This window comes from Hippichthys cyanospilos, chromosome 21 (genome assembly GCF_059441005.1).
Source record: "Hippichthys cyanospilos isolate Australia breed blue-spotted pipefish chromosome 21, RoL_Hcya_1.0, whole genome shotgun sequence".
NCBI classification, from domain to species: domain Eukaryota; kingdom Metazoa; phylum Chordata; class Actinopteri; order Syngnathiformes; family Syngnathidae; genus Hippichthys; species Hippichthys cyanospilos.
Genome location: NC_142389.1, coordinates 14756979 through 14775000, shown reverse-complemented (window position 1 = coordinate 14775000; position 18022 = coordinate 14756979). Strand labels below are relative to the sequence as shown.

Here is an 18022-nt window from a genome sequence, read left to right as displayed (position 1 = left end):
CTGAGGGTGAGTGGATTTTCTGATCTTGATGTGCATAAATGTATATGTGTGTGTGTACTGTCTGCTCAGCTCAGCACACACATTACAAACGTGCTAGTAAGCACATTGATTGACAGCTTGGTCTCTGTGATCCAATCACGTGACTTGTTGGCGTGCCGAGAGGAAACACACACGTCTGTGTGCCTCCCAAGAGCAACAGAGAAATGCACAGCTTTGGAAGTCTGACTTTTACCTAGATTTCTTCTGTAATAAATTGAAGTTTCAAGTGTATTGTTTTGATATATAATAGACTTCACTTTAACTCAATGTTCGGGCATATCCGTTTATAAAAACCTTCTTGCTCAGAAAAAAGAAAGCTCAACAACTGCTCATAACAATGTGCGGGTTCAGGACGAAGAGGCATAGCTGGGACTGTGAAATACGCGAGTGTTTCCAACTTTGTATTACTATATTAAATTGATTGTTTTAAACAAATTTGGGGCTTTAAAACAGGTTTTGATTTTTGGTTTTATTCTATAGTTTAGTATTGAATTGTAAAATAATTAAAAAAATAAAGCTGGCTACTTCACGGATTTCACTTTGCACGTGTTACTTTTGGAACGTAAACCATGCGATAAACAAGAGGAATTACTGTATTGTCCATTTACTTTTTTGACTGTATTCAGCAAAACAAACTTTTTTTTACAACTTAGTCCACTATATTTGTTTTGATCTCGCAGGTCATGTTTTCTAATTATTTACTCGAGATCTCGTCATGAGATTTCGTCTGCAAGATCTGGGTGTAGAAAAAAAAAAAGCCTCCTAAAAGTGCTACCTTTAGCCCCGAAACATCACCTCTGCAATTTCGTTAGTATCAGTGACAAGTCAAGTAAGACTTAAAAAAAAAATAGGCTTTTGATACTATACGTAACTGTATATTATTGGAAAAAAATAGAGATATATGGTATAAGAGGTCCCATACCTCTTATTTGAACAGATAATCAACCCTGAATAAAACATATTGGTCAATCTCTAATTGATTATTTACTAAATTAAATGTTAGTCAAATCAATTAATGTACAGAGAATACAATAACCACCTTTGTAGCAGTATTCAGAAGCTGTATGAAATGAAAGAGGTAGCTGTTATGGTTTAAAGTGCACAAGTGACTTAAAAATATGAAGATAAGAACAAATATAAAGCAAATATGTTTGTTAAATGTGTTAATTTATTTGTTAATATTAACAAATCTAAAAATGTTTTTTTTAAATCACAAACTGTGTTCAAAAAGATTTAGAGATAAAATGTTACCAAAAAAAAAAATCATCAATCATTATAAACACATTGGAATTTTCTTTATATAACTAGGTTAATTCTTTTTTAAAAAAATTTTTCACTTTTATTTTTTCGCTGATTCTTTTGACAATGAGCATATTTAGTTTTAGGATGAGTTTTTATGTATGAACAACCAACCACAGCATTTACATGATGAAAACTAGGTGTAGGACTTGACAAGATTTTGTTCCTCCCTTTAAAAATGTAAACCATATTGAGCTGTGATATTCATTAATATTTTGTTCTCTTTCTTTCTGCTTTGTTTTTAAATTTTGGCATGTGATATATATTCAATCAATCATTCTAAATACAAAACCTTTTTCATCCTCCGCGCCTCCTCTGGCATCACTTCGCGCCCCACCAGGGGGCCAGCCCTACTATTTGAGAAGCGCTGGTCTACGCTAATAGATTAGTCCTGGATGTGATGACAGAAAAAAAAGGTTAGGTAGCTTATCCTGTTATCTGAGTTCTTATAGTGCAATGTTACACTATAGTTTCCACTTTGCTGTAGGATTTCATATTCTTGTTTCTCCACTTTTAATGTAATATTATTGGCGTAATAGGAATTATGCTGCGGACATAGTACAATACATACTACATTTTCATTATGTGGAATATGGATGTTATCATATGTTGTGAGTTCCATTACCCAGTGTTCTGGCTGCCGTTGTTGAATTTTCTTTAATTGGCATTTCAGCCAAAGGAAAACATAAAAGCTTTATATGCTGTTTTCGGTTTCTAGTTTTATAATAGTAGTGTAACTTTTTTATCTCCTTGTTCTTTTCAGGTGTGCTTTATAACCAATTTCTCTCTCAGGCTGACTTTGAGGTGCTGCGAGACAGAGCTCAGGTTTGTTTTACGTTCTTTCTTTCTTTTTAAATTTTTAAAGTTGATACTTGGGTAAAAAAGGCTTCAGCAAAGCATTTCTGGAGACTTCCATTTTAAGCAATATAGACAAGTCCGAAGATGACTACCTGTTGAAGAGTAATGAGGATGTTTGTGCAAATGACGAGCAGGAAGCAGAGGACATCCAAGATTTAAATTGGAGTACATATTTGTCGTGTCAGATCATGATGATGATGACTTTTAGGGCTTTTCGACAAATTCATATTCAGCTGTCTCAAAGAAATAAAGCATTGAAACTAGTGGTGTAAAGACAAACCGATTCAAATCGATTATCGATCTGTAACGTATGAGATACGAGTGCATCGGTCAATGGAGCCCTGAATCGGTTAAAATATACTAAGAGCGATCCGATGGCCCGGATTTATGGCTGAAAATCGGTGTCCCAACTGCCGTTGTTATGCTCTTCTCTTTGGCTAAGCGTAGTATAAACTCTTACGAGATTTCAGTGTTGACGTTTAACCCGTGACGTCGACTGCGTAGAGCGTGCAGTAATATGGCGGATGATACGGACTAAATATTCAGCGCTCCTCATCTGAAATCCAACGTATGGATATTGTTTGGATTTTTAAAGGAAAATAGAAAGCTCGACAAAAGCCAGGCAATTTGCAAACTCTGCAGAGCCACCATCAAATACACTGGAAGCACAACAAATCTGAGCACCCACCTGGTGAGACGACACGGAGGGGCAGACGCTGGTGAGCAGGATGCTAGCGCGGCTAGAGGCAACTTTGGTGTTTAGATAACGTTTTGGCTGAGAGGTATTGATCGCGAAAGTCCGAATCTGCCAATATCTTGCCAAATTTATTTAAGTCGTGGATAGCACAGCTAACCCAAACAGCACAAACAACAGTTTTTCCAGCTGCAATTATGTCACAACTCAACAAGTTCCAAGGCAATAACGGCGTCTATCGCTTAATTCATTGCCAAAGATTTACGGCCATATAGTGTTGTTGAAAGTGACAGCTTTTGGGAGATGATAAAAACGGTACAAGATACCGTCCCGACAGTATTTTTCTGAGAAGTGTGTCCCTGAAATGTACAAATTAAAGGATGAAGTTTAACAAGAACTTTTCCAAGCAGAGAAGGTGGCAATCACCACGGATGCGTGGACTTCGTGTGCAGCCAACTCGTATGTGACGATTACGGCGCACCATATTTCCCCAGACTGGGAATTCAGGAATCACGTCTTACAAACCAGAATCTTCAATGACAGTCACACCTGAAGTTTGAAGTTATTTTTTTCCTTTGATTGGCAACTGTTTTGTTAAATAACATTTTTTTTTTATATCTAACCTCAGCTCAGTGTATTAGCAGGAAGTTTTGCAAACCTGCCAGTTTTGCATTTCAGTACATTATCAGGGTTACATTCATGTTGAGTAGGCCTAGTGTATTATTTCTTGGACACTAAATAAACAAAAGGTGAAATTACACGTGTATGGGCCCCATTGACAATATCGTTCATTTGTATTGAATCGAATCGTACCGAATCATTTACTTGTCATAATGAATTGTCCCTGAATCGGATCGTGGCCTGTGAATCAAGATTTGAATCGGATTGTTTTCTTGGTAAAACATTTACACTCCTAATTGAAACTGTAAGTTGTTTTATTGTTGCAACATTATTTTCAGCATTTGCGTCTATGCGTGCAACACACACATTGTCTCGCACTTGTCTTGCCCCCCCCCAACCGCAACAGTATGTTATTTGATGTACGATGAAGAAATCTGTCTAAAAGTACCATAATTTAATCATTTTTTCATCATTTTAATAACGCGCACCATGTGTTTTAATTGGATCGCCATGATAGAATAACTTCACTTTTGCTTTGATTTCACTTTTCACGGGGGTGGGGGGTTGGGGAGGGGGGTGTTGGTCCCCATTTACCGCAAAAAAATGAGGGAACACTGTACCAGACTGTACTGATACAGCCCCATTAAATTCAACACAGAGATCAGAAAAAGGCTTCATTTGAAGGCTGCAAAAGGGAGGGAAATATTTTATTTGTTTTGTCTGAATAGCTGGGTTTATGAAGAACTTTTGCCATCAATTAGGCAAGCAAGTAAATCTTTTGTGAACTCCTTATCTAAAAAATGTCTTTCTGCATTTAGATGGGATAGACTCCAGCACACCTAAAATCCAAGTGAGGATACCTATGTGGTAGACAAAAGATGATGTTTACTTGGCCAACGAGGTGCAGTAATTTTCTTCAACATTTCAATGCAAACAAGAAAGTGAAAGGGGCAATGCTGCTCAGATAATGAGGACATGTTTTTAGTCTACACGAGTGATAGGTACTCGGGTTTAGTAGGGGTGGTATGATTATGTTCCACGTAGCATGATGTAATCCAGTGAGACTTAGTCTTTTTCGCTAATCGTGGCTGGTGGTGATCACAGCAAAGAGCATTAATACTCAGAGAGGGTCAAAGAAGACAAATAAAACTTTGGGTGTGTTTAGGGTGACTAAATAGCATTGTAACATGGGTAAAGGCTCCAAAAAGTTGGATTACCGTGTTAGGGCCCTTTTGATGTAACCGTCCATGTTCTCATTGAGTTGTTTTGCTGCAGGGTCTGGATTGTTTGGTGTGGCAAGATGTCACTCACAGGGTGATGGTGGTGACACCACACGGACACAGTGAGGTCAAGAGGTTCTGGAAACAACAGAAGTCTCACACATAACCAGGAGAAGAGGAAACATGAAGAAGGCTTTGCCACCACTTCAGATGTACTTTTACTTTTCACGAGTAGCTATTCTCAACTGTTAGCCTGGCTCTTTAATTTTCCTACTTTTATCAAGCCGTGACCCACATTTGTATAAGTTCATCGTAAAGGAAATGTGTTCTTAAAAAAATAAAAAAATCTTGCAAATGTGAAGACTACTCTGCTTACACATTTAAAGTACCTTTCAGAACACATTATTAAGAAGCTGAGCAGCAAGCACAATAAGTGGCAAATGCATAATTGGAGTCACAATTACATTATTATTTGTATTCAAAAAAACAAAAACAAAAAAACTTCTAGCCCATAAATATCAAAAGACCCTTTCACACCAAACAGTACTGGAACTCTTGAGTTCCTGGTCGTGAGGGTTCCACGTCAGAAGTTGGCCCAACCATTTGCATTCATGCAGAGGGACAGCGGAGGGAGTAGATTATTCAGATTGGACTGATGACTTGACGCAGGCGGGAGAAGCTGCACTCACCCTCTTGTAACAAGTGGCGCTAACTCAAAAAATGAATGACAAGCAGGACGATGAACTAAAACTGCCACACACTGCACGAGTATGGAACCGAATTAGCTTTTTCTTTATTTTTATGCATCTCTGTTAGCATGATACTAAGAAATTGATATGTGATTCGAGCTGTTCAATCTATCAACATAACTACGAGTCGCTGGTGAGCACTTTCCCACTTTCAGCGAGTGCTTTGTGACGGGAAGATTGCTTTTGAGGGCGAGATAACTAACATTTTTAATTATTGTTTTTTTGTTTTTTGTTTCAGTGGCATGACTTCCATCCATACATATGTAATTTTTATTTTTTATATGCGGTCCTCTACCCCCCAGGACCGTATCTTATCCCAAAAATTAAAGGGGCTGTATCCAAAAAAAAAATAAAGTCAAAGGTTGCGGATTATTTCATGAGACCAGTTAGAGCTTTGAATGAGTCGATAACTTATAACAAAAATAAATTCTATGCATGCCCTATGGAGCCTGTCGCTCCAAATATGTGAGCGAGACTTTGCGGTCATGACACAAAATGCTATGGGTAAACACCGAACCTTTCCCCCTCCTTTCCAACTTATAAGTAACAGATTGAAAATGTTGTGGCTACAGTATGACAGCCATTTGTCTTTTAATCGATTAGTTGTTTTTTAATTTTAGCATTTCTAAGATAATTTTTTCTATAATGTTCTTGAAGTTACTGTAATAAGGAATTTGATATAAAAAAAACATAGTCACTATTTAATACATATGGCAATGAAAAAATTGGTACAGATTTTAGCAAGCATTGTAGAAGTTAACATGCTTGATTAGATTTTGCAGGCCACATAAAATGATGTGGTGATGTGGCAAAGTTTGCCACCTGTGATTTTTCTTTCTGTAATAACTTCAATTCAAAGTACGAAATACATTAACAACATCTCTGACTGACAAACAAACAATAGGAGAAAATACAGTTTAAAAAAATAATCCAGGCTCAGTGGTACAGTGAATTGCATGTCCGCCTCACAGTTAAAGGGTCCCGAGTTTGAATCCAGCTGGCTCCAGCCTTCCTGTGTGGAGTTTGCATGTTCTCCCTGAGCCTGTGTGGGTTCTCTTTGGGCACCCCAGCTTCCTCCCACATTCCAAAAAACATGCATGGCAGGTGAATTGGACATAATAAATTGTCCTTCAGTGTGATTGGGTGCGTGAATAGTTGTTTGTCCCTGTGTGCCCTGCAATTGGCTGGCAACCAGTTCAGGGTGTCCCCTGGCTGCTACCCAAAGCCCCTACTACCCAAAGCCCGCTAGGATAGGCACCACCAAACCTGCGACCCCGTGAGAGTAAAAAAAAAAAAATGGAAGGATGGACAATGAATCCTAAAGAATTTAAAAAAGGTAGAAACAAAAATGATAAATAATAAAACTATGCTAGGCTCACAATTATTTATATAACACCTGTGGATTTGAAGAATACCACCACTTTTCCAAATTGACAAAAGCGTATTGTTAAATAGTCCATATACTGAATCACAGTAATTCATAAATTAAATATTTGAAATTCTCATTTTGTCATTGTTAATGAAGAGGTATATCCGTTAAAACAACGCGTTTCAAAACTTCGTAATTTTGTTTCACAGACTGCTAAATGTTTGAGCAGCGCTATTATTGTAGATGACGCCCAAATCTGGAGTTGTTAGGAGTCATGTGCATCCATTCTGTCTACTCACGCTCACGCACATGCACACGCATACGCACACGCACACGCACACAGCTCTCTGGGATGGATCTCGTTTAGCTAGCATTAGCTTGACAGCAAATTCCTGCTTGGAAGCCTCAACGCAACGTTCCAACGTGCTAATGCAAAGTTTCGTCACGAAAAGCCCGATGCAGGACACGTAGAAGTCGACTCGTTTCATGGCAAGCACGGTCTTAGGGACAGGCGAACGACAGGCCGCTAATGGAGCCCGGAACCTCGCGTGAATGTCTAGCCGATGCAGGGTTTTCCAAACGGTTAGACTTGAGAGAAGAGACCCCTGGGGGAGAGGCGAAAAGTGGTGATGGGAGCACTGTGGTGTTAAGGCGAAGGGGAAAAGACGAAACGGTCAAAGGTATGCATGGGAAATCTGAGCGTGGTTGTGGCGAAGAAGCTCAGTACCAGGTGAAACCCGAAGATGAAGAGGATGCTGGCAAATATGAGGAGGAGCTGGATCCGAGAATACAGGTAATATGCTAAGCGAACTCTCCCATCTATCTTTAAAACAGCCAGTCATATATTTGTCGTGTGGGTAATTTATAACCAGAAGCGAATTTTCACAGAGTTTTTGCCGTGTGCTGAATTCACAATCTCTTTTACACTCCAATGTCAACTCATCTGTATAATCGTATTCTGTTGTGGGTGTTTTGCCACTCGTTGACAGAAAATGACATTACAGTGATCCCTCGTTTATCGCGGGGTTACGTTCCAAAAATAACACGCGCAAAGTGAAATCTGTGAAGTAGTCAGCTTTTAAAAAAAATATTATTTTACAGTGCAATACTGAACTATGGAATAAAGCCAAAAATCTAAACCTGTTTTAAAGCCCAAAATTTGTTTAAAAACAATAATTTTAATATAGTAATACAAAGTTGGAAACATTGTCACTCGCGTATTTCACAGTCCCAGCTATGCCTCTTTGTCCTGGCTCTGCTCCGCTTTTGTGTTTGTTTCTACTGAAGGTACAGGAGTCTTTCTTCGAGAGAAGAACATTTTTATGGGTAGTTGGTGACGCTCTTTCTTTTTCTGAGCAAGAAGATTTTTATAAATGGATATGCCTGAACATCGAATTAAAGCGAAGCCTCTTATATCATAACAATACACTTGAAATTTCAATTTATTACAAAAAACATCTAGGTACAAGTCAGATTTCCAAATCTGTGCATTTCTCCGTTGCTTTCTTTGTAGACTCACAGAGTGTGCGTTTGCTCTCGGCACGCCAACGAGTCACGTGATTGGCTCCCAGAGACCAAGCTGTCAATCAATGTGCCTACAAGAATGTTCGTAACGTGGGTGTATGTGCTGATCTGAGCGCACACGGCCGGTTACAGGAGAGATACAGGAGAGATGAAAGCAAACTTTTTGATCCTCTTGCCTTTTGTAATAAATTGACAAGTGAAAAACCAATACAGTACAGCGTCAATATTTTATTTCTAGACAACAGTAAAGTCCCTGAGCCAATCAGGATTCAGAACACAATGCACTGTAAAAAATATCCACACTGTAAATAATCTGTGAAGCAGCGAAGCCGTGAAAGATGAACCGCGATATAGGGAGAGAACACTGTACAGCTTAAGGCTGAGATAACGACCAGTCATGGCTTAGCTTGCGAACATCACAATGTTCAAGAGCCAGTGGGTCGATCCACTCACCATCATTATGATTGATGTTGGAGTGTCCTCGAGCAAGACACTGAACTCCAAGTTGCTCTTAGTGTTGCATCATCAGTAGGTAAACAAAGTGTCAGTGTAAAGCACTTTGAGTACCTCAGGTAGAAAAACGCCATGTTAGTGCGTGCAGGAAATGCCTGTTAACAAGGTAAAACCTTATTTACAAATTCCAACAGTACCTAAGGTAGAAAGACGCATGTAAATGCAAATCTATTTACCTTTGATTTTTTTTTTCATTCCTTTAAAATCTAAACATGAAAAATATGTTTTTCATCTCTTATTAAGGGACAAGAGCTATGTTTACAATTATAGAGCAGCATTTTTAGGGGAACCCTAAAGATACTTTAAATGTATTTAAGATGGAGGAATTACAGTAAAACTCCTCTACAACGAAACCTGCATGTGCAAACAAATGCCCCTTTGTGTAATAAAAAATCCAAGCATTGAAGCCTCTCTCTGTCTTACTTCCTCATACAACGACACCCCCCCCCCCCCCCCCCCCCCCAATTTGTGTTGCACTGAAATTCACTACGGCAAAAACAAGCCTCTGGCAATAGTCTAGCTTGGTTTATACTAGATGCGCCAGCACACGTTTTGCACCACTTGCAGTAATACTCTTTCTGCAGTCAGACGATATCCTCCCATACTCTAGGTGGCGGTAAATGGACTCTATTTTCCCTAATTATTCCCGAAAGGCTATTCAACATTCTTGGTGTGTTGAACTCAGGTTGAAGTGGCCATTCCATCCGTACTCGGCATTTTGACTTTCATGTGAGCAAAACTGGTAGGAAAACATGTTTTGTAATCAGAAGAGAAAAAAAAATCAAACCCACACAATTTAGACAAGAACTGTCAAGTGATAACTATTGCAGACGATTATGGATATGAATGGTTTAACATGCATATGTATTTTTGACAGTAATCTTACTGCACAAGTCAACAACGCCGCCAAAGTGACACTTTTTATCCTTCTCCAGTCTATAGTACATTATGTTTAAATACGCCAAGAGAGCAGATGAAAACATGTGACAAGTCTCTGTTGATGGCATCACAACGCAGTTTGCTGGCGTTGAAGCGAAGTGTGGCCACTTCTTGAACTAACAAAAAGACTTAGAAAGGAACGGTACAAAGAAGCCCTTGAGTGGTGAACAGTAAATTCTGCCAATTGAAGAAGGAGTGTTCCACTGGTTCAAGGAATGGTAAATCAAGGTTCCGCTTGTCTACTATTTTGAGTATAACTGACAACGATAATAAATATTTTTGTCTTGCTAATAAATTCCCTGTGTTTACCAGGAGGAACTAGAGCACCTCAACCAGGCCAGCGATGAGATCAACAAGTTGGAGCTTAATTTGGATGTGAGAGAGGAGAGGTTTTTTTCTTTCTTTTAAACTACAGTTCCAATACCAGCTGTTACATCAAATTGACTGTGTATCTCGGATTTCACTTGAGTGTCACAATCACAATCACATCATGGCTTACTATTTAACCGGTTTTGGATGTGTATTCATGTGTAAACTGTCTTTAGGATGCCAGGTCCAGCTACAGGAAAATTCTCACAGATTCTGCTCGGAAGCTCAATGCTCATGGCTCTCAACTTGGTGCCTGCATTGAGAAAGCCAGGCCTTACTATGAAGCTCGCAGACTGGCCAAAGAGGTAGTCTATTTTGTATAATCCGTTGCGCGGTTGGGCTTCTAAGATAAATTCACCATATGGCGCGCAATCGAAACCTATGTAAATAGCTAATGCAGTTAGAATCAGGCAAACCAGGCAAAAACATCAAAATTGTACTTACATATTAAAAATTGGTACCAAAATAGTATAGTAAGTGCTACATACCGTATTTTCCGCACTATAAGGCACACCGGATTAAAAGCGGCACCCTCAATTAATGACATATTTTAAAACTTTTTCAATCACAATATAGTAATACTCAAAGTCATAACAATAATAACTCAAATAATATCTCTCAGTAGCATAAAAACTCAATGTCAATGTGACCAACCTTGTTCAACTGTAAACACACAAAAGAAACTGGTAATACTTAATTTATCAGTTCATTCCCCATCTACCAATCCCAATCTCAAGATTGATCCATATGTAAGGCGCACCATCAGCTTTTAAAATAAAAATAAGGCTATTAGGTGCGCCTTATAGTGCGGAAAAAACGGTATATATAATATATATGTATACAATCAGAAAGCATCATAAATAAAAACTATAGAAAGGCGTTATTTACCTTTGAGTGGCGCTTGTTATGCCCATATTCCCTTGTAAGGTTAGCCTAGGCTAAGCTAGCTTCGTATTTTTTGATTATCACCAGCTGTTTCCATATAAATCATCTTCTTACTTCTCTCTTTAACATCACTAGCAATCTTGGGACCCATGGCTAACCCTTTAAACTTTGAATTAAGCAGTAAAATGCACTATAAATACGGTTTTGTAACCACTCACGATAGAACAAAGCTTTACCGTTCTGCCATTTTGAAACGAGTGAGGCCGACCATTAGCAGACCACCATCTCTGTGAGTAGACGCCGACCAATAGCAGACCAGCATTGTAGTGACCGTTGCATGGAGTCATTGACGGCAACTGAAAATAAGTGCAATTACCTAAAAACACCTGCAGATGGAGACAAAACAACACAAATACAGCCAAGCCTCTATGGTCATGGCAGTTGTTTTTCTCGCAAAACTGGGAACATACCATAAAGAGGGGACGAAAAAAACTCAGTACAGGTATTCCACATCACACCATGAAAAAAACGTAAGCCAGCTACGCTATAACACGGGGGTCCACTGTATTTTGTTCCATAATTAGTTTTTGTCTTTTGTACTTGCCATCTTTAACTTTGATAATAGGTAAGTGACAAACTCTGTTAGAATCTGATCAGTGAAAAACAGACCCAAGATGTACAATTTGCCATAAGATGCAATGTAGTACACTCTAGGACTGAAATATTTTGTTTTGGCTCTGAAATTGCAATCAGAATCTCACTTGAAAAGGTTTATTTTCATCTCTCGTCTGTCATAAATATACTGAGAAATATTAATATTTTTCATTTGCGCAATATTTTTAAAAATTTTGTTCAATCTTATTTTATAATATGAAAGTTATCAAATTTATAGCTAACATTAAAGAGTAGTGGTTGTCCAAAAATCGAAATTTAGTAAATGTAAAAAAAAAAAAAAAGACACTGTTTCCCTTTTTTATTCTCTCTTGCAAAGCAGACTGAAGTTGTGTGATGATTCTTTGCACATCAATAGATTGAAGCAGAAATCATTTTGAATGAATCAAATCATTTTGAATCTGAAATTGGTTCTGAATTGAATGTCTTGCCAACTTTACTTAAGTAGCCATCACGGCGAGAAAGCCCCGTCGCCCTAAATATTCTTTTCAGATGTTTCTCACTTATGTCAAAGCCATGTCTATGTGCAAGAACATATTTGATGTCTTTATAAGTTAGGGCAATACTAAAATAAAAAACAATGAACTTCTCCCACGGATGATGAGTCAGTTCAGGTTGCTCCATCGTTTGTTTAACTTCCGGTTCACAGATGTAGGAACTAGGATTGCGAGCTCTCACAATAAATATTGCAAGCGCTTGCAATATGTATTGCAGGATCCCGCAATAAGTATTGTGAGATCTCGCAATAATTTTTTTTTGTCCATGTCCCTTTAGGGGCTCCCTATCTTTGCAAGCCTGAATAAGAAAGGGAGACAACGTGTTATATATTATTTTTTAATTATGTTTTTATTTTTTACTTTTAAGTTTTGACTTGTAAGGGGCATGGCTTTTTCCACAAAAATAGCATGGTCACTGCAATTTTTTTAAGCTTACTATAAGCTGCATAGCTTCTATTGTATAAAATAAAATAAAAAAAGGTAGAACATACATTGTCATTTCATAGTACCAAAATATTATGTGAAAAATTGTTGCTCAAATTAAAAATATTGATATTTCTCAGTACATTTATGGCAAAAAAGATATGAAAATGAATGTTTTCAAGTGAGCAGCTAAATTGATAGTATGGGGAAAGGTATGGGGAAAACGTGTGCCAGTTGGTTCATCTCTGAGCATATCGGGAGCATTAACAGTCACAATTGTTTGTAACATATTTAGTATTGTACAGACAGTACTTTCATCCATTTACATGTATGTGAGTAATATGGATTTGTGAATAAATATGGAGTTATCATACATTGTTTTAGATTTTATCTTCTTATCTTCTTCGTGTTATTTTATTTTGTGTACATATTGAAGTTTAGTGTTTTGTTGATTACAGGCCATTTGCTTTATGTTCTGTATGAATATTTTTCCTTGGTTAGGTCATTTATTTCAATAGAGTCTCTTCCTTAACGAGTTTAGGCTTAGTCCGAGCAAGACAGCAAGCTAAACTCTGAAGTGATGACGCAAGATGTCCTCATAGTACTTGTAACTTTGAATGCGCATCTTGGCATCAACATCAACAGAGTGAAACTAAAAATGAAGAAGGTATTTTGATTCAACTAAATGGTGATCCATTTTTTCATGGAATAAATAAATCTGATCATTTTACTATCAATCAATCAATCAAATTTTATTTGTATAGCCCTGAATCATCGAAGTCTCAAAGGGCTTCACAGATGAAAAGAGGTCATGTTGAGACTTCTTTCGAAAAAAGAAGTCATACAGACACATCTTTTCGGTGTAAGGTACTCAACAGCATCCCCTGTCAAAGCTCCCAGAAGAGGAAGGAAAAACTCAAAAACCCCAATTTGGGGAAAATCAGAAACCTTCAGAAGGGCCCACAGGTTGAACTGGATGCTGCATGTACCAAATACAGACAAATGCAGGTACACAATATAGATTACAAAAAACATATTGTGCTATATAGTGCAATGATGACTTGACAGCAGGCAAAGCCATTGGTCAGGAACCTTCCCACAGTCCAATCAAGTGGACCGCAGACGGTCGATCTCATAACCCGCAATGGTCGATCAGCGCAGGGCCAAATGGGGGCGGTCAAGTCAACCTTCACCATCTAGCTAGCCCCCTCTCCGAGCCGGGAGAAGGGGGCAGGAAAAAAAAAAGAAAGCTGCAGACAGGCCCATTAACTAAATGCTTTTGAGAATAAATGTGTTTTTAGTCGGGATTTAAAGATTTCTATTGAGGTAGCAGCGCGAACTTCCATAGGTAGGGCATTCCATAGTACTGGCGCATGAATGGAAAATGCGCTTGATCCCGATGACTTCTTTTTAGCCCGTGGGGTCGATAGCAAACCGGCATTTTGTGACCGAAGTTGTCAGGACGGAACATATGGTGATGCTAAGTCGACGAGATAGGAAGGAGCTAAACTGTGTAAAATTTTAGAAGTAATTAACAACACCTTAAAATCACATCTCGTGTATTTGAAGCCAATGCAGGTCAACTAGAATCGGAGTAATATGATCGAACTTTCTCGTCCTTGTCAAAGGTCTTGATGTTGCATTTTGTACAGACTGCAGGCATGAATTAATGTTTCAGCATCACTAGGAGAAAGAATGGGGCAAATTTTATTTTTGTTTATTACCATGGTTCGAAGTGCATTATACATTACACTGCCATGTCTAAAAAACTTATTGCTCAAGATTTAAAAAAAAAAAAAAAAAAGATAACAGACTTGTTGAAAACAAACAAAAATAGTTTTTATTTGTTTGGCAACACAATGCAATAAAACAATCATAGATGCACCGTTCTCCCGTATTGGTGCTGAATGACGCTTGTAGTTGTCACCTCAGCTATACCCGAATAAATTACGGGATAAGTACCCAGAAGCACATTAATAGTCCACACATATGTTTAAAAGTTGCTGGACATTTTCAGGCCGTGCTGTTCACATGAATTCTTAGCGTTCCGAGCTGTCTTGTGCCCTCATCGCAGCTTGGCCACTGGATATACTGAGAGCCAACCCCCTCCTTCTTTGCTCATTAATGACAAAATGTGAGTTATGTAATATAGGTCACTTTGGGAGCGACATCAGATTTGCACATGACGACTCACTATGTGCGTGTCTGAAGTTGCTCACCTTAGTCCAAAACCTGCCCAGGGAGTTTGTGCGAATGCTCAGATGCATTGAAAATTAGAGGGAACATTGATTACCATCTATCAGTTTCGTGAGGAAGGGACAAAAGCCACCAACCACAGCAACAATAAGAAGTAATCTGCTGCAAAAGGCCCCATCATGGGAAATGAAGGTATTCCCTCATGTTGTCCAGACAACCCTGTGGCCATTTTATGTATTGCGGTCTGAAGAGACTAAGAAGATCATCCTCATTGAACTGACAGTCCCATTGGAAGATGATTTTGAGCAGGCGTTGGAGCAAAAATTTATATTATTACCATTACTGATGAAAGCAGCTGCAGCTGTATAGTAGTATAACAATATACATAGTACAACACACAAATGCACAATGAGATAAGATATCCAAATGCAAAAATATTGAAATCGTCACAGCCCTTCTCCAATTATTATATAGTTATTAGTCCGGTGCTTTACAGATGTTTTACACCCTGCAGTGTGAATATTTACATGACATGTTCATTAAAAGCAAGGGAACACATAAAGTAATTGTGTGATATTAGTTTCCGTGGACTGTGATTTTCGATTGTTATGATTTGGATGAATCAATAAATGCATGTAATTTTAGAGGGTTCACATTCAGTACTTTTTCTTGCTACTGTGTAAATCGTCAATGTAAAACCAAATTGTTTGTCATATGAAAAATCAAATTGTATACTCTACTTAGTCATTATGCTGGTAAAGCACAGTACTTAATTCAGTTTTTGAAGTGCAGAGATTTGGATGCATGTTGAAAGTACCAAAATTCACCTGAGTTGATATTTGTTTTTGAAGAGGTATGAACTAATCTTTGTTTGCCATATTATGTTATGTGGACCAGTGGTGTGGTATGAATTTGTATTTATTTTATTGTTTGACACATCATTACATCAGTACTATAGGATGTTTTAAAAATTGGTTAGAGCTAAGTGCTGAAGAGAATAGACTGGAATGAAGGCAAATACATGATCACATTCACATTTTAGTACAGATCTTAAAATAAAATGGAATGCATACATGTAGAATGCATAGATACAATTTCTGACTCAGGAGACTGTTTTTTTCCCCACACAATGTCATTTTTTTCCACACGGCAATATGGCAATACATACTCATGTTATTTAAAATATATCGTATTTTCCGCACTATAAGGCGCACCTAAAAGCCTTTAAAAAAAAAAAAGCCGATGGTGCGCCTTATATATGGCTCAATTTTGAGATTGGGATCTGTAGATGGGGAATGAACTGATGAAGTAAGCCATACCCGTTTCTTTTGTGTGTTTACAGTTGAACAAGGTTGGTCATATTGACATTGAGTTATTATGTTATTGAGAGCTTAGAGTTATTATTTGAGTTATTATTGTTATTACTTTAAGTATTACTATATTGTGAATGAAAAAGTTTTAAAGTATGTCATTAATTGAGGGTTCGCCTTATAATCCGGTGCACTTTATATATGGAAAAAGTTTTAAAATATGTCATTAATTGAGGGTGCACCTTATAATCCGGTTTGTCTTATAGTGCGGAAAATACGGTACAAATTCATACACACTTTTCCTCTCATACAAGAATCACAAAAATACAGTGAATATATGAATTTTAAAATTTCTCTTGTCTTTTTACCTTGGTTTTGCCTTTATGAATCATTGTTCTGACTTACTTAGTTGCATTGATGTTTTTATTTGTCCTTTATTAAGCCGGCACCCCGTTTGACTCATGTAGTACCAGCCATTTTCAAAAGGTTTGGAAAAGCCTGGACTCTGAATACACATACTGTATACTGTAAAGATGTATTTGCAATTGAATGAAGAAATATGCTAATGCTAAAAATAATCAAGCCTACTTTTTACTATTTCAGGCACAGCAGGAGACCCAGAAAGCTGCTCTAAGATATGAAAGGGCTGTGTCCATGCACACTGCTGCCAGAGAAATGGTGTATGTGGCTGAACAAGGCCTGCTGGCTGACAAGAACACTATGGATCCAACCTGGCAGGAGATGCTGAACCATGCTACTGCCAAGGTATGCCATATGGGACTAAGTCAAAGGATTATTCATTACATCATGAAATTTAATGTGATATTTAAAATGTTGATTTATTTAAATTCATCTGATAAGTTGCCAACTACATTAGCCTGTCCAGGCTTATTCTATCAAAATAATGGCGGTTTACGAGCAAAGAGCAAGTGGAAATTGATTTTTTTTTTTTTTTTTTTTTTATCGATGGTTAATGGTAAATCATACACTTTAACAGCAGAAGTCTGTAAAAATATAGGCTATATTAAGAAACTCTTAAGTAAGATGAATAGATTTCAAATATTAGCATTATCAGAAACATGGCTAGATAACAACAAGAGAATAGAAGTGGAAATGGAAGGCTATAAACTGTTTACAGTGAACAGGACAAACAAGATAGGAGGAGGAGTTGCACTATATGTAGATAAATCATTAAGAAGTAATGAGATTGTGGGGTCGACCTTTGCTATGAATAATATAATGGAATGTTTAACAATAGAAATACAAATTGGAAAAGCACCAAACATAATCATAAGCTGTGTATACAGAACTCCAGGAACTTGTCTGGACATTTTCAATGATACCAGAGCCAATATGCTTAATCATCATAATGATAAAAAAATGTGGATACTTTGTGGGGATTTTAACATTGATTTGTTGAACCCAAGGAACCATAAAAAAAACAACAGATTTCATAAATATTATTCATGGCAATGGCCTTTTTCCAGTTATCACGAAGCCTACTAGAATTAGAACAGAAACAGCCACATTAATAGATAATACTGTATATTCATAAACAAAATTGACCATGTATTAGCAAGTGGACCTTTAATAAATGATATAAGCGATACTTGCCGATCTTTGTAATCTTTCAAAATTGCCACAACATAAAGGTAAAACAAATAAATTATATATCAGCAAAAAGAATAAGAACACCAAGTGCTATCGTTGCCTTCAAACAAGAGCTGGAAAAATAAAATTGGTCTGAGATGTACTCTAAAGATGACATTAACTCTGCATACCAAGAATTTTCCTTAATCATAAATTCTCTATTCGATAAACATTGTCCACAGAAAACAAATAGGA

At 37.5% G+C, this 18022-nt stretch overlaps 2 protein-coding genes across 7 annotated transcripts in view; both read left to right on the top strand.

The window, feature by feature from the left end:
* gtf2h4 (general transcription factor IIH, polypeptide 4) overlaps positions 1-5092 on the top strand; it is a 29983-nt gene extending 24891 nt beyond the window's left edge. For 2 of the 4 annotated variants that reach the window (XR_015863932.1, XR_015863930.1), the window contains exons 11-14: positions 1-6; positions 2102-2163; positions 4330-4412; positions 4787-5092. The exon at positions 1-6 is cut by the window's left edge and continues 73 nt beyond it. Coding sequence is in view for 1 of the 4 variants with exons in the window: in XM_088404337.1 (XP_088260463.1) it covers positions 1-6; positions 2102-2163; positions 4787-4897 (179 nt within the window). In the remaining 3 variants the exon portion in view is untranslated. The remainder of the gene's footprint in view (positions 7-2101; positions 2164-4329; positions 4413-4786) is intronic. The other 2 variants (XR_015863931.1, XM_088404337.1) reach the window with 2 other exon arrangements.
* Positions 5093-7180: 2088 nt separating this feature from the next.
* Positions 7181-18022, top strand: part of sh3bp5lb (SH3-binding domain protein 5-like, b) — a 75079-nt gene continuing 64237 nt past the window's right edge. The window contains exons 1-4 of one of the 3 annotated variants that reach the window (XM_088404950.1): positions 7181-7642; positions 10138-10200; positions 10371-10499; positions 16781-16942. In XM_088404950.1, coding sequence (XP_088261076.1) covers positions 7379-7642; positions 10138-10200; positions 10371-10499; positions 16781-16942 — 618 coding nt within the window. In that variant the 5' untranslated portion in view covers positions 7181-7378. The remainder of the gene's footprint in view (positions 7643-10137; positions 10201-10370; positions 10500-16780; positions 16943-18022) is intronic. The other 2 variants (XM_088404951.1, XM_088404952.1) reach the window with 2 other exon arrangements.